Here is a 24626-nt window from a genome sequence, read left to right as displayed (position 1 = left end):
GCGAATGGACACAGAGAGCAGATAACTGGCGGAGGCGGCAGGGGAAGGGGAGAGAAATTTAAAAAAAAAAAAGAGCTGGTCAGCAGGTCGGGATCCAGCTTGGACAGGAGGGCACACTGTGGGAGATACAGGGGAAGGGTGTGGGAATGTGGAAAATTGCTCCAGCTGGACAAAATGCCACCCCGTGGGCAGAGTCAGCTCTCAGGGAACCCTGGGACTAGGGGCAGGAGGACCCTAGTCAAATGAAGCCCACAACCGATCCCCAAATTGTGTATACTCTCATTCAGACATTTTATTACACCACCTTTTAGTATGTTGGCCACAGGGTCCTCCTTCTTATTACCTGAGATACATTAGGGTGTAGTAAGAAGAGGGATCAATTAAGAGGTCTAATCAGGCTGGAAGGAATTGGCACATTGTGGGCTATCAATGAATTCAGAGGAAGGGTTTAGTACCAACCCTGTCAGTTGGTGGCCACATGACCTCAGGCAAATTACCAGGCATGGCTAGCCTCGGGTTCTTCATCAGTGAAGTGGGTTGGGTAAACCCTGTCTTCTCGGACTGTTGGAGTTTTGTGGTGTATGTAAAGCACATGACACAGTGCCTGCCATCTACTGAGGCTTTAAAGAATATCTGTTATTACTCTGATTACTTTGAATCCAGATGATACCAACTGCCCAGCTGGGAGTTTTGTTTTTTTTTTTTTTAATACAGGGATGTCAGGGAAAATGTGCATTGTTTTAGGACATGGAACACTAAATCAGCCAAAACTGCTGCTTAGTAAGAAAAAGAAAACCTCAGTAAATCTTCCCTTTTAGAAGATATATTATTTAATTTCATTTTTGGGGAGTCCTCCCCATCTGGATGCAACTTAGAGATCCTAGGATTGTGTCAAGGACCAACTCCTTCCCTCCCTCCCAGGTGCCCTTCCATCCAAACCACCCTTATTGGCATTTATTTCACACACACACACACACACACACACACACACACACTAAAATCTAACCCTCGCTTAGAGTTTGCCAAATTATATTCAAACAACCTGATTAAAAAGCCCTTTTAAAGGAGTAGGCTCTGGCTCTCCCAGCCCAGGGCAAGGAGTGTCAACACAGTTGCTTCTGAGCATCCCACCTCAAAGGAGTGTCACCCTTATTTCTTAGAAACTCCCTGGAGATGATGCGTATACAACCCCTAATTTGTGTAGTGTTCACCTGCATTGGGACAAGAACACAGAACACCTTCCCATCCTGCTCCACATGGAGATTTCTCTCTGATGTATCCGTGGTCCCAAAGGAACTGCTTAAAACCATCTGAGGGTTTGCCCCTTGCTCAGTACTCCCACAGCCTCATCTGACCCACCACCCAGCTTAACTTAATATTACCTCACCCTGAAGGGCTTGCAGGTGTCCAAAACCCCAAACTACTGTGCCTCAGGACATTTACACTTGACTGCCCTTGTCTGGACACCCCCACCCCCACCCCACCTCCTCCCTTCTTTTTGTTTGTCCTTTTAAGTTTTAGAGGGTATCTCACCATGTTCCTTTGGAGTGCTCCTCCTGCACTCTGTGAGCCATGGCTTGGTGTTCTTTACCTTAGTATTCCCAGTACTAACACAGAGACTTCCAAAGAGCAGATACTTAATGTATGAGGAATAAAAGAGCCAGTCAGCAAGAGGTCTAATTTATTAAGGTTTATTTTCACATACAATCTTGAATCAACTAAGCAAGACCAGATATATATAACTTTTATTTTTACAGAACAACTGGATAGAAATAAGGGAAGCCAAGAATTACTCATCTTTTACTTTTTTCCCCCTACGTCTTTATCCCAACACTTTTACTAGCTGATTTCTTTCACATTTCTAATGCTTATTAGAATACAATGTTTTCTTGTTCTGGATGTTACTAAACAAGATAGAAGGTTTCCCAGTTTGTTTTATAAAATAGCAAAACTCTTACTCATAAACAGCAATAAATATATAACCAATATCATTAATACACTTATATTCTGAAGCTAATGAAACCTTTTTTCTAAAAAATTTTTGAAAACTTTCAACAAAAAAGATAAATCTAATCATGTAGAACAGGAACACAGATATGATTTACATGGTGTTCTTTCCAGCTCCTTCACGCCTTCCCACCCCCCACTTAGAAGGTTTACTGCTCTCTTTAAACTCAAAGTGAAAAAACGGCTTCATACTTTACTAAGGATGGGAGAAGCTGCTGGAATTGGCCCTGAAACGTGCATTGGCCACCACAGTGGTACGAAACATAGCTGCAAATCTGGCTCGGGCTCTCTCGTCCTCATCTCTCACAGCCTCTTCATACCAGGCCGGAAAGGCACTGGGAACGGTATCATGGATTTTGGCCAAAAATTCCAGGATTTTCATCTTGCTGGTTTCGGCATGGGCTCTGGGACCCCACAGGAATTCATAGCGTGGAGGATCGCTGTCAGGCACCTGCCGGTACTCCAGGTACCTTTCCCTCACCAAATCTACAGTGATGAGCTTCTTGGGCTCCCCGTGGATGACGTGCTTCTTTCCAGCATATATTCCCATCACATTAAGCACTTCCCAGACCTCCTCTTCAGTGGCACAGTTGCCCTTCATGAAGATCACACACAGGATAGTCATCAGGAGGCCGGTCTTGGGCATGATCTCACCATTCAGCCTTCCATCAGAGTTGCGTTGCAGTTTGCTGACAAGGGCATAGTAGTGCCTGGTGGGGTCGACTTCCTTCACATCAATGCCAAAGGCCAGCACCATGAGCTCTGAGGCTCTCCTGAGGATCTCATGGAAGTAATACCTGTGCTTCTTGATGACACACTTCAGCATGTCTTCCTTCGTTATGGGCTCTTTCATGTTATACTTGCGCAGCAGGAATTGCACCAACAAAATAGCTTTCTGGTCTAGAGGGTTCTTGCCTGAGCGATCAGTGGTGAACAGGCCCTGGGAAGTGCTAGGACTTTCCTCATCTTGGCATTTGGCACCTTCATCAGATTGTGTGCGTGAAACACCTGCGGAAGTAGTGGTGGTGGACGGGCCTCTCCTAGGCCCCTGGGGATTGCCACGTGGCTTAGCAGCTGGCAAGCTTTGAGGACTACCCTCTACAACAGAAGAAGAGGAGGAAGGGGCCCCTTCTTCCTCGGCTACAGTGGCCTGAGCACCCCCAAGATCCTGGGATTGACCTCGGGCCAGGCGGCGTTTCTCACGGGCACGGAGCTTACTCTTGTGACCACGAGGCATGATGGCTCTGGCCAGGGGCAGGAAGCAAAATTGAGAGCAGACAACAGGTAACGTAGGCCCACTGGAGGAGGAAGAATGAGAGAGTGTGAGCACTGTCAGCAGAGAGACACTGCCTTGGTTGAAATGAAAGGCACCTCTACCCTGTGGAGGAAGTTAAAAGTGGGCCTTAGGCTACAGCCTGCCAGCCCTGCCTGGGGCTTACAGGGGCTGAGAGCAGAGGCTGGCAGGTCTAGCCTGTGTGGGAGTGCCCCTCTTCTGATGCCGGGGTCCTCTCAGTTCACATTCAGGATCATCGTGTACATTGTGTTGGCAGACCCTATACCCCCTCCCCTCTGCTTCTTCCCTGAGGTGACACCCCTCCTGGGGCCTCTGAGAGCTGACTGAAGGGACAGAGTTCTGCTGAAACTTCTCTGCCTTGGATGATTCGGGTGTTCAGTCCTCCCTCACACAGCCACCCCCATCGGACCAAGGCCCCCCACTCCCTGAGAACCCCAGAGGGAAAAGGGCGCTCCTCAGCTTAATAGCTCTGCCCGGGGTCTCCCAGGGTTGATGGCGGGGCGGGGCTTTGTGTAGTCCCTTCTTTATTGAAGTCTGGAGTTTCCCCCCAGTTCCGTCTCAGAGTCCCAGGATAGGGTCTGGGAGTTCTCCCTCTGCTGACCTGAGTCCACCAGCCTCAGACCAAGGCCCTCATTCCCTGAGACGGTAGACTTGAGAGGGCGTTGGACTTAACTGCCAGGCCTCGGGCCGCGGGTCGGGGGCGGGGCAGAGCGCCACAGGGTTCTGTGAGGCCCCCTCCGTTCTGGAGGGCCTGTCCCCTCAGTTCCAAGACTCTTCACCTTGGCTCTCCACATCGCCTTAGCCTTCTCCCCTCTGATGACCCGAGGCTTTCCAGATCAGAGCAAGGCTCTCATTTCCCTGAGACCCCGGGGATGAAAATAAGAGGGCACTTCCTGCAGACAGCTCTGCTGCGGGCGCTCAAGGCTGACAACCAGCAGGGGTTTTGTGTGGGGACTCCTCTGTTCTTGGGTGGGCGGTCCCGTGAGCCCTGGAGTGGGAGGGGGGGTGTCTTCCTCTTGGCCTCTCCATTAAAGGGTCCCTGGGGGCGGAAGGGACAGTGAAGGGAGTGTTGAGAGCGGCCGCACCGGGCGGGCGGACCTCGCTGCCTTGCACACCACGTGGCTGCGTTCCCCAGCTACCTGGCTGCCCAAAATGCCTCCCTCCGCCTCAACAACTCCCTGAGGTGCTTCAGACCTCGGGTGGCCAAAAAGAACTGGGGATCCTGGAGCGAGCCAGCTCCCAATAAGTGTTGGAAGGAAAAGGACTGGCACAGTAGGGGCGCCAAGGAGAAGTGGGGGCGAGGGACCCAGACAGACAACTGACAGAGGCAGAAGACAGGGAGACATATGCTAAACTGGAGCCTCAGTAGGAATGAAAATGAAAACAAACACTCATACTGGCCTGGACTCCTCGCTGCCCCCTGCCCCTCACACAATTGTCCCCTCTCTTTCCCCTCTCATTGGCTCCTCTGTGCTTCCCTCTCATTTTTTAGCTCTTCTCCCACCATGAAGTTAATTTCTTTCATAATATTTTGGCCAAGTAGAATTGGGAGGCTCCCACACTCCCCTGTTCTATTTCCTTGCTATCCTAAGCTCCCTTTTCTTTTTTGGTCTTTATGAATATATTTATATGGACAGAAGTAAGGAAAACAACATTGATCTTCCCTTCTTCTCACTCCCTTCATCTTGTCTTCCCAAACTCCACAGAGTTAAAACTTGGGTCCCCCTCACCCCTCAGAACACATGGATATTGTTTGAAGTTCAAGCTGTAGCAAGAGACACATGTTTGCTGGGTATATTCACTGTAAATTTTATTTAATCTGGTTTTTTGTTTGTTTGGGGGGTTATTTGGGGAAAGGTCGGTTTTGTTTTTAAATTTTAAAAAAACCTTCTGTCACTGGAAGGAAAAAAAAGGCTCCCTGGGAAATACAAATTCCCTGAAAGCTTTGTGCCATTTCCTTAGTGCAAACCTTGCAGAAGATCCCAGGCTAGATATCAGATGAAGCTGCAGCACAAGTCAGTGGTCCAGGACGGGAGGTGAGCTGTTAAAGAAAAACCACAATGAACCACGGGGTCTGTTCACCAGCCACTCTTAGACTTTTGTTATAAATGATCTACTTTCTCAGGGGAAGAAGCTGATTTTATGAGACCCAGATATTTTGACATTACCTAACATTGCTCAATCCAGCCCAGGGACTTTTATTTTTGACCCTCATTCATAGTATGAAATATATTTACATCTTTAACAATTGTATATTTGTGTGTGTGGTGTGTAGGTAATTTTTAAAAGAAAGAATACCTACCTTTGCTATTTGTGATTTTTTTTTTTTTGGACGTACCAGGCTTGAACCCTAGACCTCATATGTGGGAAGCCAACACTCAAGCACTGAGCCACATCAGCTCCCCAACGCTATAGGTGATTCATTCCTTATATTCTAATATGTTTAAAAGGCCAGTCCTCGTCCACTAAAGAGGTTTCAAGTGGTTACTAGCACAGCCTCTGTCATCCTACTGCCTCAGTCGACACAAACTTTTGTGCTGTCCTGATACTCCAGTGGTCTGAGCTGCTGCCTCAGATTCCCACAGTGATGGAGTCAAAATTCATTGTCCCAGGGCACACTGGGAAGAAACCACAGCAGAGCTCTAAAAGTCATCCTCCATCCCATCCCGTCCACTGCCCCCTATTGCAGGCTACAGACTTGTCTCAACTCAGGGCATGCCCCCAACTTCCTACACGCAGGTGCTAGTTCAATACAGACTTACAGTGTCCCTCAGGGGTTTCTCATTTTTCTTGTTTTGCTGATGTTGATATTGTTCTCTTTATTCCTTCTTTAGTTTTTCCAGCAGCCCGAGCTTGGTTCTCTTCTTGCAGCTATGGATAAGGCATTAAACCTATAAATAATTTAAGAATTGACATCGTTACAATAGTCTATTCTCCATGAATAGAGGTAGTACACTGCTCTAGTTATTTGTGGATTCTCTTATCTAAGCCTATCAGTAACTTTTTTTTTTAGTTTTATGCAAAAAGATGGTATACATTTTTATTAGATTTCTTTTCAGGTAAATTTTGGATATTGTTGCTGTTGTGATTGGGATATTTTCTATTACTTGTCCTAATTAGATATTCATTTTTGTTGACTAATATACTGATTTTGCTATAGTCATCTTCTATATGGCAGCTTTCTGACGTCTCTTATTCATTTGCATATTTTGTGCACCACTTCCTTTATATTTTCTAATTATAAGATCATATTGCCACCATTTATAATCTCTTTCCTTTCAACAATCCTACATCTTATTTATTTTGATACTTACTGCTCTTGGTTTTCTTTTACACTGTTTTATTAAGATATGTATTTATAATACCTTGCAAATAGAAACAGTCATCCAATAAAAACATCCAGAATTTAAAAAATGTTATATGGACAACTACCACTTCATTTTAAAAGGTAAGAAAATTGATTCTCTAGCCGAGGACCCGCCTTTCTGATGCACGTAAATTGAAAGGAGAACATGGAGACAGTGCTCTGACCCCAGACCTCTCCCGCTGCGGGCTGGTGCCTCGTGCTCACTGGCTGGCTGGCTCCGTCGGAACGCAGGCGCGGGCCTGCCTCAGCATCACAATTTCTAACCTTAAAGGGCACCGACTTGCAGAAGCAGGGCCCACCCCATACTGGGCATCCGTGTGCCACCTGAACAGGGCGTGGGGAGGGCAGGCAAGGATGACCATCCGGAGAGGACGGCTGCCTTAGCAGACACCAGGAGGCCCAGAGAAGACACACAGGCCTTGATACAACCGCATTTCACATGCACGGACCTATTGTTTCCCCACTCAGGATTCAGTAGACTATAGACGAAAATGCGGAAGGCGGCAGCTGCCGACATGATATCACGACACAACTTCCCTCCCTCCAAAGGGGATAAAATGAAAGTCCGTCTTTTGACGAAAACTCTGTACATGTCATTTAAATCTTTTAAAAAATCACAACCCAAGACTGCCGGAGAGGCAAGCGTGGAAATATCTAGAGAGACGTCTGAATATATCCAGAACGGAGCCGCTCCCATCTCCCCGGGGATGCTCTATCTTTACTTCATCTGGAGGTTTCATCGGAAGATTTCTCCTCCATTTCAGCTGGAAAAGCATCCTGGAGTGGTCCGCGTCTGAGCCGGTGGGGGAGGTCGCCCACCCTGCTCTCACCGTAGCTGCCGCATCCTTGACAAACTCCCGCCGGGTGCTGTACGCCCGGCTCCTCTCCGTAGGCGGGGGGAGTACAGCAGCTCGGTCTCATCTGCCTTCAAGTCGACCAAACACGGAATTATTTTGCACGGAAAATGCCGTGCTTGCACTAGAGAGAAATCTTCCCTTCTTTCTTCTCTCATCTTTGAAGCCCGGCATGGTAAAACCTTGGAGCCCCTTACTCGGGAGTGAGCTCAAGTCCCCGGGTGCTTCTCTAGCTCCTTGGGCCCCGGCTCGGCCACATTGCCCACAGGCTAGAGCAGATTGCGGTGCCTCTGCTTGCTGCGGTGGTCGGTCTTGCCGCCTGCAAGAAACCGGTTAATCGGTCCGGAGCCTCGGAGGCCACGTGCTGCACCAGGGCCAAAACGTGTCCCTCCTTTGTCCTGCCGGTCACGCTGCAGGCGTTCCCTTCCGGCTCACACGCGCAGCTCACTTCTTGGCTTGGCTTTTGGGATTTCCCTGCAGTTTCTCCTAGTACAGCTACAACCTCAGGAACAGGTTCTTCAACGGCAGTATCTTCGTTGTCCCAGAGACCTTCCTGTTGGCTTCTCATCTTGAAGCCCGCAAGCAGGATCCTCTTGTCCAATTCGTAGTGCTTGGCATTATCACACATCAGCCTGAAACCTGCCTTGAATTATGTGACTGACTTTTTAAATTTTTTATTTTATTTTGCACTTCAGCATCCCTTTATTTGTAAATAAGTTGGGAATATTATGCTCCATTTGAGAGCAGGAGTGGGGAGGAGGCCGATTCCAGCAGTTCGAGTTATTCTGCACCAGAGCAAATGCTTGGGCATAAGGTCATGCTTTAACTCGGGCACATCATCATATTCTTGTCTTATATGTACAGCATATTCGTATGTATGCATGCACTTCTTATGGCTTTGTCCCTGGATGCATTGCAGTGACACAAAAAGCTCGAGTCTAGAGAGTAGTGTATGTTGCAAATGCCTCATGAGCTAATTCTTTGTTAAGTCCAGTGGCCAAGACTAGTGCTGACCAGATGGCTGAGAAACAGGAACATCTGCTAGGCACCAGCTCATGGGATTCAGCTGAGCCAGTGATGCCATCTTGCACCTCTCCCTGGGGTATGACTGGGTGCTAAAATAAGCCCTGAAGATGGAGAGGAAATAAACCTCTCCCCAGCCTCTCCTTCAAAGGATGGAGTTGGGGCCACTAGTAGCCTAAGGCATGGAGCAAGAGGTGAAGCCCACGGCTCTCTTCCACCTGGAGTAAGTCCCAAGCCCAACTTGGATTTCGGTCCTCTTGAGGTTGGCTTTCCTCTACCTTTGCAAAGTCCCAGCGCACAGGAGCTGGACTTGCCAGAAACAGGCCATTCAGTGTGACCAGACATTACAGTTGCACCCTTGTTTCTTAGCTGATGGAGGGGAGCATTTGATTTCAGGGCTCCCCTAAGGAGGACGTGGCAGCCAAGGTGGAAGTGCTGAAACGAGGAAGCTAGAGATGGAGGGAATCCTCTTCGTGCAGCTGTATCCTCTAACCTTGGATGTGTGGAAAAGAACCCTTCCTCCTTCACTTGTTAGCCCTGTGAGTTGACACTGGAAGGGGAGAAGAAAAAAACTACTCTCCCACCCCTACTTCAGCCTTACTTTCTCCTATTGTCATCACCTTCCCTCTTCTACAATCCTAAATTGTCCTCCAGCTCTCCTCAGATTGAAGCTTCCTTCCATTTCCAGGGCAAAAAGAATCTCTTGCTTATTTTCATTTCTACTTACCACTCCAAGCTTGTATCATACTTTCTACATCTCCCATTCCAGCCTTATCTGCTGTTGGCCACCACAACTGCTTGGCTGACCCAAACCAAGAGCAATGCCATCTCCTCCCAGAAGCTGGGAGTTGAAAGCTGGAAGAGACCAGGACATAGCCCAAGAAGTACGAAAAGTTGGGTTGGAGAGGTCCCTCATTCCTTCTCGGTAACTTGTTGCCTTGGGAGGATGGAGAAGTATCACTGGAGGTTAGGAGAGGGACCCAGGGTGAGATTTAGAACCCCCTTTGGGGGATTTTGGCCCATCCCTGGACTATCCCACACATTGGTCATTTCTCATAATTGGCAGCACTGGTGGCACTGAATCTGAGTCACATAGGTGGCACCTGCCAGTATGACATGTAAGGCCTACAAATCTATCAGCCTGATGCCTCGCCCCTACACTCTTTGCTCCAGAGCAGGATTGGTAAGTTTGGATTGATCTGCCCTGGGTCATGGAGTAAGGACATAAAAGTCCACCCCAAGAGAGTGTTTCACCTACAAAGTGAGGTCCTGAACTGGTTTGAGATTTGATCCTCTCTCCAGGCTCCCCCTTCCCACTTTGTTCTTCCCTTTTTCTCACTACTTTTCCTTGCCCTGCTGGTCTCCTCATCTTTTTACTGTAACAAGTGTGAGTCAACTGAACAGACCAACAGTTTGTCTGGGATGTGAGACTAAATGGGCACAGTAGAAGAGGGTTCTTGCCGCTCGGCCAAGCAATGCTCTGGACCTTGACTGCAAAAGTGACTTTCGTTTCTCAGGCCCTGTCCCTGCCAGTTACATGTCCTGCACAAGTGCTGTACAGAGTTCTGGAGAAAGTGCCAGGAACTGAGGTGGTTTCAAGCCAGCTTAGCCTCACAGTTTTGCTTCCCAACATCCACCACTCATCTCCAGGTGGTAGAGGAGGTAGTTCAACCCCAACACAAGGGGGAAAGACGTGCCACCTTCCTTCACTGGCTGCCCCTTTTGACACCTAGATGGTTGGTTCCCAAGGCCTCTGAAGGGGTGTTTCTGTCACGAGAGATGCTGGGCTCTGCCCACAAGTCGTTTGGGCCGCTGTTCAATCAGACCCCAGCTCTGTCTAACTTTATTGCGATAGCCAAGCAATGCCTATTTTTAGCCACTAGTTTGGTTTGAAACCTTAATTCACGTGGAAAATAATTCTTGCTCATTTCTTACATGTGATTAGGGAGCAGTGACTTTAAATAACTCAGCAGGAATGCTTAGAGTCTTCATCCCATTTGGCAGACCTGGGACAAAGGAATGGCTACAATGCTGCCTACACCACTCAGATGCCGAGATCATAACTGAGGTTCCCAGAGTTCTGCATACAACTCTTCAGAACCTTCCTTCACCTAAAAAATGTTATGGGAAGGCCATGAGAATAGCATAGTAATTCCCTGTTGGGATGAAACATCTCTATGGGAATCTGGGATGAGCTTTTGACAAAGTGCCCAAGTCATAAGGAAACCAGTTCCTTAGACCAAGGATTTCAGCTGGGTATTAGGGTGGAGAGCAGGAGAGGACTATATTGTAAAATGCCACCACCATATATTCATATTGCATATGGCATACACCTTGGGTGGCACATATGGAGCATACATAGAACAGATACATGCAGGTAGCACCCCTATCAGTATACTATGTGGTTGGGTATGTCAAAATGGTTCTTGAGGTCTATGAAACTGTTAACTGGCCAAAAATGGGAGATGTCATCCCACAATAGCATCCTTTAAGGGGCAGTTTCAGGAGACATTGACCTTCTGCTAAAATATATATACATATATGTTTTTCTTCATTGCATTTCTCACAGATTAATCTCTAGAAAACAATGAAGTCAAATCAGTGATGAAAAAGTATAACCTGGATCACATTAGGCCTTATGTGGAGTACTCCCTGACAAAACTGTCCTGTGAATAAGCTGAGGTTCACACTAGGTGACCTTTCATATCTGGCTTATAGCAACACATTGTCTATGAGCCGTGTTCCTGAAACTGGAGAGTGGATCTGTGGTCACATCAGGTCTTAGTGGCTGAAGTGAGGTGGTAGGAATTTTTCCTTAACTTGACTATTTCCAAAGCACTTTGCCACCTCTATTGGAAACAATTTTATTCTGGCAGAGCTTGGGTGGTAGGAGGCAATGTGCAGGGTCCCTTATGTAGCCTGAGGTAGCAGGTTGAGGGAACAGCCGCTTCCACTACTGATTTGCTTGGTGTGGATCAATGTAAGAACCAAAAGCAGAAAATATCCTACTCTGTGCAAGTCTCCCTGGGGCACTTGCCTTCTTCCCTTAACAAGGTTGAAGTAGAGTGACTCTTGGTGATGCTAAGAAGGTGTGTGTAGGTTGTTCAGCTGGAAATTCCCATGCTAAACCCAAGTCTTGGGCTGTGTGGAGACTGAAGGAGAGCTGGTCCCAAGGTCTTGTCTTATCAGGGGTCAGAGTTTCCCTGTCAAGCTGTAGCTTTTGACTATTACTTTTCAGACACCACCCAGGCATATCCTGGACCCCACTCTCCTCCCCACCCTATGTGATATGGTTCTTGTCTGCCAGCAGCCTTTACTTTTCATCCTCATCCCTCTCACTCATGCTGCTGATGGAGGCTGAGGCTCCTCTGGACAAGAAGTGGGGAGAGGTTTTGTTCAGGATCCATGAGAAGGTGGGTGATGTGGAACAGGAAGGAAAATGGTTCAGCGAGTTCTGTGAGTTGATCTAGCGAATTATTGAGTCTCACATGGAGTGGAAACCCCCAAATTTGTAGCCTGGGACCCTGAACTTGTGACTAGTTCTTGAAGGGTAATCTTTTTTTTTTTTAAGATGTATTTATTTATTTATTTATTTTTCTTCCCCACCCCCACCCCCGCCCCAGTTGTCTGTTCTCTGTGTCTATTTGCTGCGTCTTGTTTCTTTGTCCACTTCGGTTGTTGTCAGCAGCACGGGAATCTGTGTCTCTTTTTGTTGCGTCGTCTTGTTGTGTCAGCTCTCTGTGTGGGTGGCACCATTCTTAGGCAGGCTGCACATTCTTTTGCACTGGGCGTCTCTCCTTACGGGGCGCACTCCTTGTCCCTACGCGGGGACACCCCTGCGTGGCAGGTCGCTCCTTGCGCGCATCAGCACTGCACATGGGCCAGCTCCACATGGGTCAAGGAGGCCCAGGTTTTGAACCACGGACCTCCCATGTGGTAGACGGATGCCCTAACCACTGGGCCAAGTCCACTTCCCTTGAAGGGTAATCTTGAACAGGACTGTCCTTATCCTGTGGAGTCTGGCCTAACTCCAGGTAGTTAATAGTCAGAATTTAATTTGATTACTGCAGTATTTGCAGTTGATATCAAAACTTATTGTGGAAGTTTCAGAAGTTTGTGTTAGCCTATATACACTACAGTTGACCCCTTGATGCCTTGATATCTATTTAAACCTTGATGGTAACTGAGATTTTTAGGGAGTAAAGTAGTGCATCCATATGAAGCAAAGTAGGCACTTGATCAAGAGAGAGAGAGCCATTGTTTAGGTGGTCATCAAAAACATGAACTTTAGGCAAAATGGCAGCATAGGAAGTTTTATAAATTGCTAGGTCCACTATAGAAATGAAGGAGCTGGAAAAAGAGACTGGACTTAATTAGATGGTAGTGTTGGAATCAGAATGGATATTTAGAAAAACTACATGAGTGCCAGAGGAAGTGAGAGGCTGCCAAGAGTTCAGCTTTTGTAAGTGAAAGCATGCAGCATTGACCAGACCCCATTGTTCAGCCCTGCTACTGCAGCTTTGGAAATGGCTGCAGCTGTGAGAATGTGGCACAGATCCTGAGAGTGACAGCTAGGGCCAGGTCTGGCAGAGAAAACCTCTTCTTACAAAAGGTGGGGTTCAGGGTTGAGGGTTCAGGTCAGTCTGGGTGATTCCTGAAGGATCAGCATGGAAGCTGGCCTCAGTTTTGGCCCTCTGGGCACCAGTGCTTCCAGCCTCCCACTAACCTCCACTTGGAGGTAAAGAGCTAGTGTTTTGGAGTATTTTTCCCTTCTGAGTGTGGGTGTGTCCTGGCCTGGCATCCCTGATGGCACAACATAGACTCTGGCCTTGGTTTCAGCCCTCTCTGCAGCAGCAACTTCTGGTTTCACACCATCATCTACCAAGACTTAAAGACCCAGTCCACTTTTTTATTTGTTGGGTTTCTTCTTTCTCTTTCTTGTATTGTTTAGTCTGGCAGAGCCCTGAGAGCTCAGTACAGATGCTAGTTTCAATTTCCTGTCAGAAGCAGAATCTTCTGGCCTTACACTAGCATCTACAAGGGACATAAAAAGAAAGCCAGTACATATCTCTCTATTCTCTCTATCTCTATCTCTATCTTCCTCTCTCTGTCTCTTTTGGGGGATTGGCTAGTTTTTTCTTTCTCTGTTTTAAATTTTTGAGTCTGGAAGAACCCTGAGTGATGAGCAAGGATGCTGGCCTATCTTTCAGCCTCAGAAGCAATAACTTCTGACTTCCTTACTGGTACATAATAAGAGACCTGGAGAAGCAGTACATGTCATTACTTTTTTCCCTTGTTTTTTTTTTCTTCTTATTTGTGTGTTTGTACATTGATTTGTAGATTTTCTTTTTTTTTTTTCCTAAGATTTCTTTATGTCTTTCTCCCCGCCCCCCCACCCTGGTTGTCTGTTCTCTGTGTGTATTTGCTACGTCTTTGTCCACTTCTGTTGTTGTCAGCGGCACGGGAATCTGTGTTTCTTTTGGTTGCGTCATCTTGCTATGTCAGCTCTTCTGTGTATGCGGCGCCATTCCTGGGTCGGCTGCACTTTGTTTGGTGCAAGGTGGCTCTCCTTACAGGGCACACTCCTTGCGCATGGGGCTCCCCTATGCAGGGGACACCCCTGCGTGGCACTGCACTCCTTGCGTGCATCAGCACTGCACATGGGCCAGCTCCACATGGGTCAAGGAGGCCTGGGGTTTGAACCATGGACCTCCCATGTGGTAGACAGACGCCCTAACCACTGGGCCAAGTCCGCTGCCTGATTGGTAGATTTTCTCTTCTTTTTATTTCCTTTCTATTTTTTTCTTTCCTTTTTGTTTCTTCTTGTTCTTAGTCTGGGATATTGAAGAGTAGTAGAACTAGATTTCCAGAGTGAACACAACATAATACAAAATGTCCAGTTCTCAGCAGAAAATTCAAAACATACAAGGAGATAGTAAAGTATGACATGGTCACCAGGAAAAAGAAAATTCAATGAAAAATATTCTTGAGAAAGCAGAGTCTCTGGAGATACTAACCAAAGTTCTTAGGACAATTCTTATAAATAGGATTAATGAACTAAAGGGGAAAATATGGACAAACAACTAAAGACAATTAGGAAAACAATATGTGAAAAAAAACAATTTTAATAATGAGATAGAAGTTATAAAGAATAAGAAATGAAAATTCTGGCATTCAAAAGTATAATAATTGAAATGAAAATTTCAATAGAGAGTTCAAGAAGAGATTGGAGGAGGCAGAGGAAGTATCAGTGAACTCGAAGACAAAAAAATTGAAATTGTACAGTTTGAAGAGCAGAAAGAAAAGAGAATTTTTTAAAAAGAGCAGTGAAAAACCTGTGGGACACCATCAGAAATATTGAATGCGCATCATAGGAGTCCTAGAAGGAGAAGAGAGAGATAAAAGATCAGAAAGCATATTTGAAGAAATAGTGGCAGAAATTTTCCTAAATCTGATGAATGATACATATACATAAATCCAAGATGCTCAAGAAATGCCAAGCAGGATGAGTCTAAACAGAGGTACACTGGCACATTATGACAAAACCGTCCAATGCCAAGGACAAAGACAAAATCTTCAAAACAGCAAGAGAGAAGCAAAACATCATGTGTAAGTGATACTTAATAAGACTAAGAACAGATTTTGCAATAGAAACCATGGGAGCCAGAAGGCAGTGAGAGGGCATATTCACTGGGCCACAGGGGTGCCATGAGGATTTTCCCTATAGCCTTAAAGATCAGAATCTCTGATGTTAGCAGTATGGACAGCAGTTTGGTGTAAGCGAAGGGTGCTAGGCCCGGTGTGCTGGGCCCATAACCCAGAGTTCAATTGACCAAAACCATAATCTGCTATGTGCCTTTTCTGCCACATGATCTTCCTTTTTTATTTCCCCTCTCTCTTTTTCCTCTGTATAAATTCCCTCAGAATATATTTGATTTATAGTTTTAAATGTATATCTTTCAGAATCTCCATGGTGCAGACCTTCTGAGTAGTTACAGGGAAAATTTGGGCACCTGGTGGCTCACCTTGTAAGTGGCCATCTCCTCCCCCAGGGAGTACCAGGGAATCTTCTTGCTGTCAGTGTCCACATCCAGCAAGGCAGCCCTTTGGCATGCTGGTAAACAGCAGTGCTAAGCAAAGTCCAGGCACATTGGGAAAGCAGTTGTGTTACCTCCTTTGGTGTTTTGGGAAGGATCTATATCAAATGTTCCTTCCTCTTTTCTTCTTTTTTTCAGCAGCACCTGGGACATATATGTGACCCTCCATACCCTTGGAAGTCAGGAGAACAAGCACAACAGCAGGAAGGGAAGTAGTGGCAAACAAGATGGGCAGGTTCAGTACCCTTGCCTGAGCAACAGTGACTTTTATTAGGCAACTACGTTGCCATACTTAATTTTTCCTGGACTGGTGGTCTCCTTCCTTTCTGCAAACTACACAAAAGGTTGCCCCAGGCCCAACCTGAGGGGTGCACAATCACGAACAATATCTGTATGGCTGCCCCAAGTAGCCAATGACAGACACCAAGCTAGAAACATTGATCAGAGAGCAATAGTCTGATACTTGGTAAGTGGGACTTAAGCACAAACCAGTTGGGCACTATGTTGGCACTGTCTTTATAGTAGGAGCCTCAAGAGACTACCTGCCAAACACAGGCTAAACCCAACATACATCTTGTTCAGGTATAGTCAATTAACAAATTCTCATCTTAGGTATAAGAGTGTTTTAGGGTGGGAAGAGATGGCAACACCCAACAAAGACAACATAATGCTATGCAGGCCAAAGTGATAAGCCACCAGCAATTGGCAATTCCATTCTACCAGCCTTCTTCATATCACAGAACCGGTTAGTTATCAAAGGAGAAGTTAGTTAAAGCTGACCAGATATCTTTAGCCATGGTTAGGCCATCTTGCTCCTGATGCCATTATATTAATCACCTCCTATTCACCCTGTTGAAGAGAGAGGGATTCCCACCCTAGGGTCATGAGAATGGCCAAACACAAAACACTCAACACTGGAAAGATGAGATCAACAACATTTTATTAGTCACATACACTTACAGCTCAGGTAAGGACACTACAAGCCATACATGGGTTATACTCGGGAGGAGAGTAAACAACCAGGGGCTTTGAAAGGAAGGGTTTTATTACAAAGAGGCTGAAGGGACCCCTGGTTCTTATGGGAGGATGCCATTGGAAAGACACTGAAACCTGCTACTCAGGGATAAGCAGGAATGGCACCTGGTCCATTTGATAAGGAGGATGGTTTGGTTAGATGATCTTATCCACCTGAGAAGAGTGGGGATGAGAGCTTGTGATTAGGCTATTTGAGGCTTTTCACTTTCCCCCAGATGTCAAGGCAACACATGATATTAGGCCTTAATTTTAGGTCATACACTACACTCAATTTTATGCTAGCTACCAAAAAAAATCACTTCAAATTTTATGATACAGATAGATTAAAAGTAAAAGGATGGGAAAAGATATACTATTCAAACAGTAATCAAACAAAAACCAAACTGGACTTCTAAAACTAATGACAGACACAAACCTCAGATCCAAAAACTAGGGGAACACCAAGCAAGATAAATACCCAAACAAATGAACAAACCACACCCTAGATATATCATATTCGAACTGCATAAAAACAAGGAGGAAAATCTTGAAGAAAGTGAGGGATTGGCATATTTAGTACAAAGAAAAAAAGATAAAAATTACAGCAAACTTCTCATCAGAAACCATGCAAGCACAGAGTTAAGTGAAATCTACAAAGTATTGAAAGAAAAAAGTACCAAACTAGAATCCTATATCCAGCAAAAGTATTCTTCAAAGGTGAAAGAGAAATAGACTTTCTCTGAGACAATTTATTGCTAATAGGCTTGCTCTGCAAGAAATGCTAAAAGAAATTCCTCATACAGAAGAAAAATTATATAGGTCAGAAACTTAGATGAACATAATGAAAGAAAGAGCATCAGAGGAGGAATAAATGAAGGTAAAATAAAGTTTTTATTTTTATCATTCTTAACTGGTCAAAAATTATATAAAGCCATAATAGTAACAATGTACTGGGTGAGTACAGCATGAGGATAAGTGAAATTAATGAGAGCAGTGTCACAAGGGAAAGGAAGGAGGAATTGGAAACACTCTGTATAAGAATTCTGTACTACATGTGTAGCAGTAGAGTGTTATTTGAAGGTGGCCTTGAGTTATTTAAAAATGTATATTGTAAGCCCTAGGAAAACCACTGGAAAAGTTTTTTAAAAGTATAAATGATACATCAAAAAAGGAGATAAAATAGAGTCACAACAGATGTTCTATTAAACCCTGAGAATAAAGAAAATGAGGGATATAAAATAAAAACAACAAATGCAATATAAAGAATAGGTAGAAAACAGTTCAAAAATGTTAAATTTTGCTAAACTATACAAATAATGACTTTAAATGTGAATGATCTAAACTTACTAGGTAAAAGACAGAAATTGTCAGATTAGATCATTTTAGAAGAACCAACTATATGCTGACTTCAAGAAAATCACTTTGTTTATAAAGACTCAGATAGGTTAAAAGTAAAGGGATGGAGAAAGACATAACATGATAACACTAATCAAACAAGTTAGAATAGCTAAATAAATTTCAGACAGAGCACATTTCAGAACAAGGAAGAATATCAGGAATAAAGATGGACATTATCTAATGATAAAGGGGTGAATTCTCCAAGAAAAAACAACAATCCTAAATGTGTATGCAACTAACAACAGAACATCAAAATACATGAGGCAAAAACTGGTAGAACTGACAGGAGAAATACACTATTATAGTTGTAGACTTCAACACTTTTCTGTCAGTAACTGATAGATCAAGAAGGCAGAAAATCAGAAAGGATATAAATCACCTGAAGAGTACTATCAACTTGATTTAATTGACATTATAGGCTATTCCATACAACAACAACAGAATGCATATTTTTCTCCAGCTTACATGGGACCTTCACCAAGGTCCACATTCTGGGCCATAAAACATATTCTTAACAAATTTAAAAGAATAAAAATCATACAAAGTATGTTCTCAGATGATAGTGGAATTATACTAGAAATCAATAACAGCTGTAAAGTTCCAAAATATTTTGAAATTAAATAACATAATTCTACTTAATGCATGGGTCATAGACGAACTCTCAAGAGCAATTTTAAAAAGATTTTGAACTAAATGAAAATGAAAATACAACTTATCAAAATTTGTGAATTGCTGCTAATGTAGTACTTAGAGGAAAATTTAGAGGATTAATGTATATATTAGAATATAAGAAAACTGAAGTCAATAAATTAAGCATCTGTCTTAGAAAACTAAAGAAAGAAGAGCAAATTCATGTAAAATGAGCAGCAGAAAAAAATAATAAAATTGGAACAGGGATAAATGGAACTTAAATGGGAAAACAATAGAGGAAAATTAGAGCAACAAAAGGTTCATTTCTCCAAAAATAATCAGTAAAATTGATAATCCTCTAGCCAGAGTAACCAAGTAAAAGAGAGAGAAGGCATAATTTATCAATATCAGGAATGAAAAAGGGGTCATAACTATCAAGCTTGTGGACATTGAAAAGAAAATGATGGAATACTCCTGCAGTAGTTAATTTCATGTGTCAACTTGGTTAGGTTATGGTGTCCAGTTGTTTGGTCAACTTAGCACTGGCCTGACTGTTACCATGAGAGTATTTCATAGATGGATTAGTATCTATAGTCACTTTATTCATCTAGAGCTGATTGCACCTACAGTCAACAAAGGAAATTGCCCTCAGCAATGAGAGAATGCTCTTTATCCAGTCAGTTCAAGGTCTTACAGCCAGAACTGGATATGTCTACTTCACCCACCCAGCCATCTTCTCCTGTGGAATGAGAATTTCCAGCTTGCACCTACCCTAAAATATTTGGACTTGCCAATCCCCAAGGTTACATGAGCCAATTGCCATAATAAATCTCTCTCTCTCTCTCTCTCTCTCTCTCTCTCTCTCTCTCTCTCTCTCTCTCTCTCTCTCCATATTTATTTACTTATTTATTTATTTATTTATATACATATATATTTATAGTTTGAAATCATTTTATGAATCCAAAAATTATTTTATGAATCCCAAAACTGAGATGTTCATAGGCTAGTCCATTCCTGTGGGCATGAGACTTTATTCAACTGGACTTCCTCATTGAGGCGTGACTCAGGTTGAATCTCCACCCTCTTGCTGGGTCTGGTAAACAGAGACACAAAAGCTCTGCCATACTTGATCCTACCATGTGACAGAAAAGATAGGCTTAAACAGCTGTGGCCCTGGGGAGAGATGAGCCATATATGTCTGATAGCGTGCAACTTAAATTGGGAAGAAAGCCGAGTAGCCAAACGTGAGAGAGGAGGTCCAGTAAGAGACAAGCCCTATGTCTAGTTGCCCAAAACTAAGCTCTTGGAGGTGGCACAGCCCAGAGGGTAAGATAAAACACAGACCAGACAGAGATTCCCTGCCATTTTGCTTTAACACATGGCAGCTGGTTTGGGTGAGAAAGCATCTCTTATGGTGCCTTGAGTTGGATTTTTCATGACCTTGAAACTGTAAGCTTTTACCCCAAATAAATCCCCTTTATAAAAACCAACACATTCTGGTACTTTGCATTGGCACCACTTTAGCAAACTAAAATAATATAAGAGTAAACCTTAATATATGCAAATTTAAAAAATCAATTGGGAGATCTGGGTATACAAGGACAGACTACAACCTGTCACAGCATGAATCTAACAGTATTACAAGCTTATGAATTAACGTCATGAAGAGGGAGGGGGAAAAGGAGTGCTGACCTAAGAAACTTTGGAAATTAGTGGAGACTGTAAAGGATCTGTATATAGGCACTGTACTCTACTTGGTAAAGTTGTCCTCATGAGGGTATGAGTTAACAATATGAAAACAATATACATGTATATGGGGATTGAATAAATAAATAAATGGATGACAGATACTGGGAGCCAAGTTTCTTACTATTATTGGAATGGGAGATATATTTAAGCAAAAGGTAAAGACTAGAATGAATTATGTGATACTAGGGTAAGATTGTAGACCATGAGTTTGACTCATGTTTGGCATAATATAAATACAGATGGATAAATATGGAATATGGAAATAATTATAGATATATGTACATATAAGGGTTCATATACACACATATTTCCAGGCTCTATCTGCTGAGAGGGCCTAGAAGCAACAAGACTCTAGGGAAAATAGAGCAATTTGAGCAACAAAACAAATAACCTAGTATTAGATTATAATCCAAAATGTGAAATAAACATCTGTAAGTCCATACTGATATAAATGATTTAATAAATCAGAAGAAGAGATAAATTTTTCACATATAAGAATTCCTTATAGTTTATGTGGATAGTCTACCCTCAAGGAGGTGGAGAATAATTTTCCACCCTTTAAGTGTGGGCTGAACATAGTGATTTCCATAGTATGGTATGGAAAGGGGGAAAAGAATAATTTTACAATGGAGAAACCTGACAAACACTACCTCAACCAGGTTATCAAGGTGAACATCATCAGTGATGTCCTGTTGATAGTATGTACCCTGGATAGAACGTGATGAAAAGGACACTTTACCTCTTTGGGCTTTTAAAAATATGTTTATTTTTATATGTTTACATATTTTATATGCTGGGGAGCAGATATGGCTCTAGCAATTGAACACCTGCCTCCCACATGGGAGGTCCTGGGTTTGGTTCCCAATGCCTCCTAAAGAAGACAAACAACAAGCAGACAATGAGCAGACATCAAGCAAAAACAATGAGCAAACAATGAGCAAAAGCAAAATGAGCAGGAAGGGTATGTGGCTCAAGCAGTTGGGCGTCTGCCTCCCACAAGGGAGGTCCCAGTGCCTCCTAAAGGGAAAAAAAAAAACAATGAGCAGACAATGAGCAAACAATAAGGAGCAGACAACAAGGGCAAACAATGAGCAAAAACAATAGTCAAAACAAACTAGGGAGCCATCTTGGGTGGGGGGAAGGGTTTTCAATAAATGTGAATCTATAACTTGTGGTACAAATTACCAGTGTCCACCACCAGTTCTCTGCATCTGGCCAGCCCTGTCCTGAGTGAGTCCAATGAGCTGGAGAGTAGGTGCTGCAACTCTGTTGAGATTCAGGGCCCAGCTGCCAAATGGACAGCCTAAGGATTTAAGTCTCTTAGACATACACCTATCAACTCTAGCACTAACTATAGGTTCAAATAGAAGGGGTAGAAGAGCCATGTTTAGGAAAACCACAACTGAATCCACCTCTGTCACACTGGGGAGCATAAATTGTCAAGTAGGGCCCACTGACAGGGCACCAAACTCCTGAGCTGTCTGCCCTGCCTATAATGTCTGGATGGCTCTGTTATTTGAGGCAATATTTACTTTCACAGTCAATGAGATTCTGCTGAGATGTGCATAAGTGTAACCTCTGGAATAACCTCCTGACTCACTTGAAGTCTCTTAAGCTATATAAACTCATTTGTCTTTTCCCTATCCCCCTTTTGGTCAATGTCTTTTTCCAGTTGCATTGCTAGTTGGTGCTTGGTAGTAATCCCTCAGTGCCAGGGAGGCTCATCCCTGGGAGTCATGTCCCACACTGGGCGGGGGAGGGGGGGAAGGTAATGCATTTATATGTTGAGTTCAGCTTAGGGAAAAGCCACTTTTGAGCAACAAGGAGGCTCTCAGGAGATAACTCCTAGGCAACCTATAAAACTAGGCTAAGGTTCCATTTCTAAAGTAAAGGCTCATAAACATTCATCAATATCAAGGGCCTGTCAATAGTCCTTCCTCCTTCACTAGTCACTGCCCCTGTACTCAGGAAATTCTTGCTGTTCCATTAGAGAATGTAGCAGAGCTCCCCAGGATGAAAATTTGATATTCTTTTGGTTATAGTGTGAATCTCCACCCACCGTAACAATGCCCCATCAGGTGAACCTCCTCCCATGCATCCTTTATCACTTATTCCCTGCACCAATGATCCTCCCCTGACACAGTTGTAATCCTTCTGTGATCCAAAACTTCTTCAAAAATAAACCTAAGAAAACAACCAAATGCAATTAATAGGAAAATGTAATAATAATGGTAGTTTTTAAAAATAACAAATAGAATACAAAAAAATAAAAAATGGGAATAATAAAAAATAATTGAAAATATAAAATTTTTAAAAATGTTTACATTATGTCTTTCATCACTGTTAGATCTGTTATCTTGTATTTACAGTGACATTTTCTTCTGTTTATTCCCCCAGTATATATTTTTTTCATTTTGTCTTCAAAGGAACTGTAGGTTACAGAAACGTCATGTACAGAATATAGGGGATTCTCATATACCCAACATCCTTCCCCTTTCCCCCTTTCCCCTACTGATAACATTTTACAAGTGGTTGGTACATTTGTTACAATAGATGTATAAATATTGAAACATTGCTACTAACAATGGTCAATAATTTACATTATGGTTTACATTTTGGACCATACACTTTTATAAATTTTAATGAAATTTAACATGGCCTGTATCCATCATTGCAAGATCATGTAGAACACTTCCATTGCCCCCAAAATGCCCCACGTTCCATTTATTCTATTCCTCCATCCCTTTCCGTTTGGGACCTATGGCAACCACCAAGCTTCACTCCTGGAAGAACAACATTCATAGTTACTTGCAGCAGCATTGAGGGCTGGCCATACTGGCCTGTCCTCCCATATTGGACACTGTCAATGCTCTCAAGAGACCCATGCCTCTCAATTTGAGAACATTGCAGGGCTCCCTGGAACAGGAGTCCAACACCTCCCCACTCATTATATGGGACTTCACCCACTGAAACAACACACTATGACAAGATGAACACTCACACAATCCCTAGAAGTCTGCCCCAGGTGTGCCTGTCCCAAATGGTCCCTACATCCAACACCCTAAACCAGTTACCCTCCCAGCCATATTGCCAAAAGAACATTCCCAGTGTTGCAGTTTCAACCACATACCCACAAATCCCCAGTGTTCCTATAGTCCCTCCCCCCACCCTCCCCCCAGTTCCATGGACAGTCCATCCCACCCTTCCCACTCTACCCCACTCACAAACCAGCACCACCCAACCCAATAGTATCACTTCACCACTGTCACGCCCATCCACTGCACAACTACACAATTCCACCTTATTATAGATCTTGCCCTTATGGGCACTGCCTCACTTTCTTTTCTCTTTCTGTCTCCTGTAAGCTTATCTTCCAGACTAGCTCTGTGAGTCTTCTCAATTTGCTCAATTCATATCTGTGAGGTCATGTAATATTTGTCCTTTGGTGCCTGGCTTGCTTCACTTAACATAAGGTCTTCAACATTCATCCACGTTATCCCATATGTTAATATTGCTTTCCTTCTTACAGCTGAGTAATATTCCATTGTATGTATATACCACAATTTGTTTATACATTCATCTGTTGATGGACATTTGGATAGTTTCCAATTTTTGGCAATAGTGAATAATGCTGCTCTGATCATTGGTGTGCATATATCTGTTTTGTTTTTTTTTTCCTGCTTTCAAATCTTTTGGTTATATACCCAGCCAGTGGGATTGCTGTATCATATGGCAGTTCTAGAATTAGCTTCCTGAGGAAAAACCAAACCATTCTCCACAATGGCTACACCATTCTACATTCCCACCAGCAGTGGATAAGGATTTCCATTCCTCTACATCCTCTAAAACACTTGCAGTCCTCTGTTATTTTTTAATAGCCACCAGTATTAATGGGTATAAGATGATAATTCATTGTAATTTGGATTTGCATTTCCCTAATAGCTAGTGATGTTGAGCATCTTTTTGTGTAGTTTTTAGCCATTTATATTTCTTCTTTGGAGGATTATCTATTCAAATCACTTGTCCATTTTTAAAATGGGTTGTTTGTCTTTTTATTTTTGAGGTTTAGGATTTCTTTATATATGCTGGATATTATGTCCCTATCAGATATATGGTTACGAAATGTTTTCTCCCATTGAGTAGGCTGCCATTTCACTGTCTTGACAAACTCCTTTGAGGTGCAAAAGTCTTTT

The 24626-nt window shown here is 43.6% G+C and overlaps 1 protein-coding gene and 1 pseudogene across 1 annotated transcript; both read right to left on the bottom strand.

Annotated features, from left to right (window-relative positions):
- Positions 1 to 2168: 2168 nt before the first annotated feature.
- LOC105746122 (melanoma-associated antigen B18-like) lies at positions 2169 to 3293 on the bottom strand. The gene has a single exon (XM_012525165.3). It carries the CDS (start codon positions 3242 to 3244, stop codon positions 2204 to 2206), a length of 1041 nt encoding a protein of 346 aa, XP_012380619.2. The 5' UTR covers positions 3245 to 3293; the 3' UTR covers positions 2169 to 2203.
- A 3989-nt stretch (positions 3294 to 7282) lies between these two features.
- LOC105746123 (bromodomain-containing protein 9 pseudogene) lies at positions 7283 to 15585 on the bottom strand (annotated as a pseudogene).
- Between the last annotated feature and the right edge of the window lie 9041 nt (positions 15586 to 24626).

The sequence above is a fragment of the Dasypus novemcinctus genome, chromosome X (genome assembly GCF_030445035.2).
Source record: "Dasypus novemcinctus isolate mDasNov1 chromosome X, mDasNov1.1.hap2, whole genome shotgun sequence".
NCBI classification, from domain to species: Eukaryota; Metazoa; Chordata; class Mammalia; order Cingulata; family Dasypodidae; genus Dasypus; species Dasypus novemcinctus.
The sequence above is the reverse complement of the archived record's forward strand: the minus strand, read 5'-3'. Positions and strand labels throughout refer to the sequence as shown.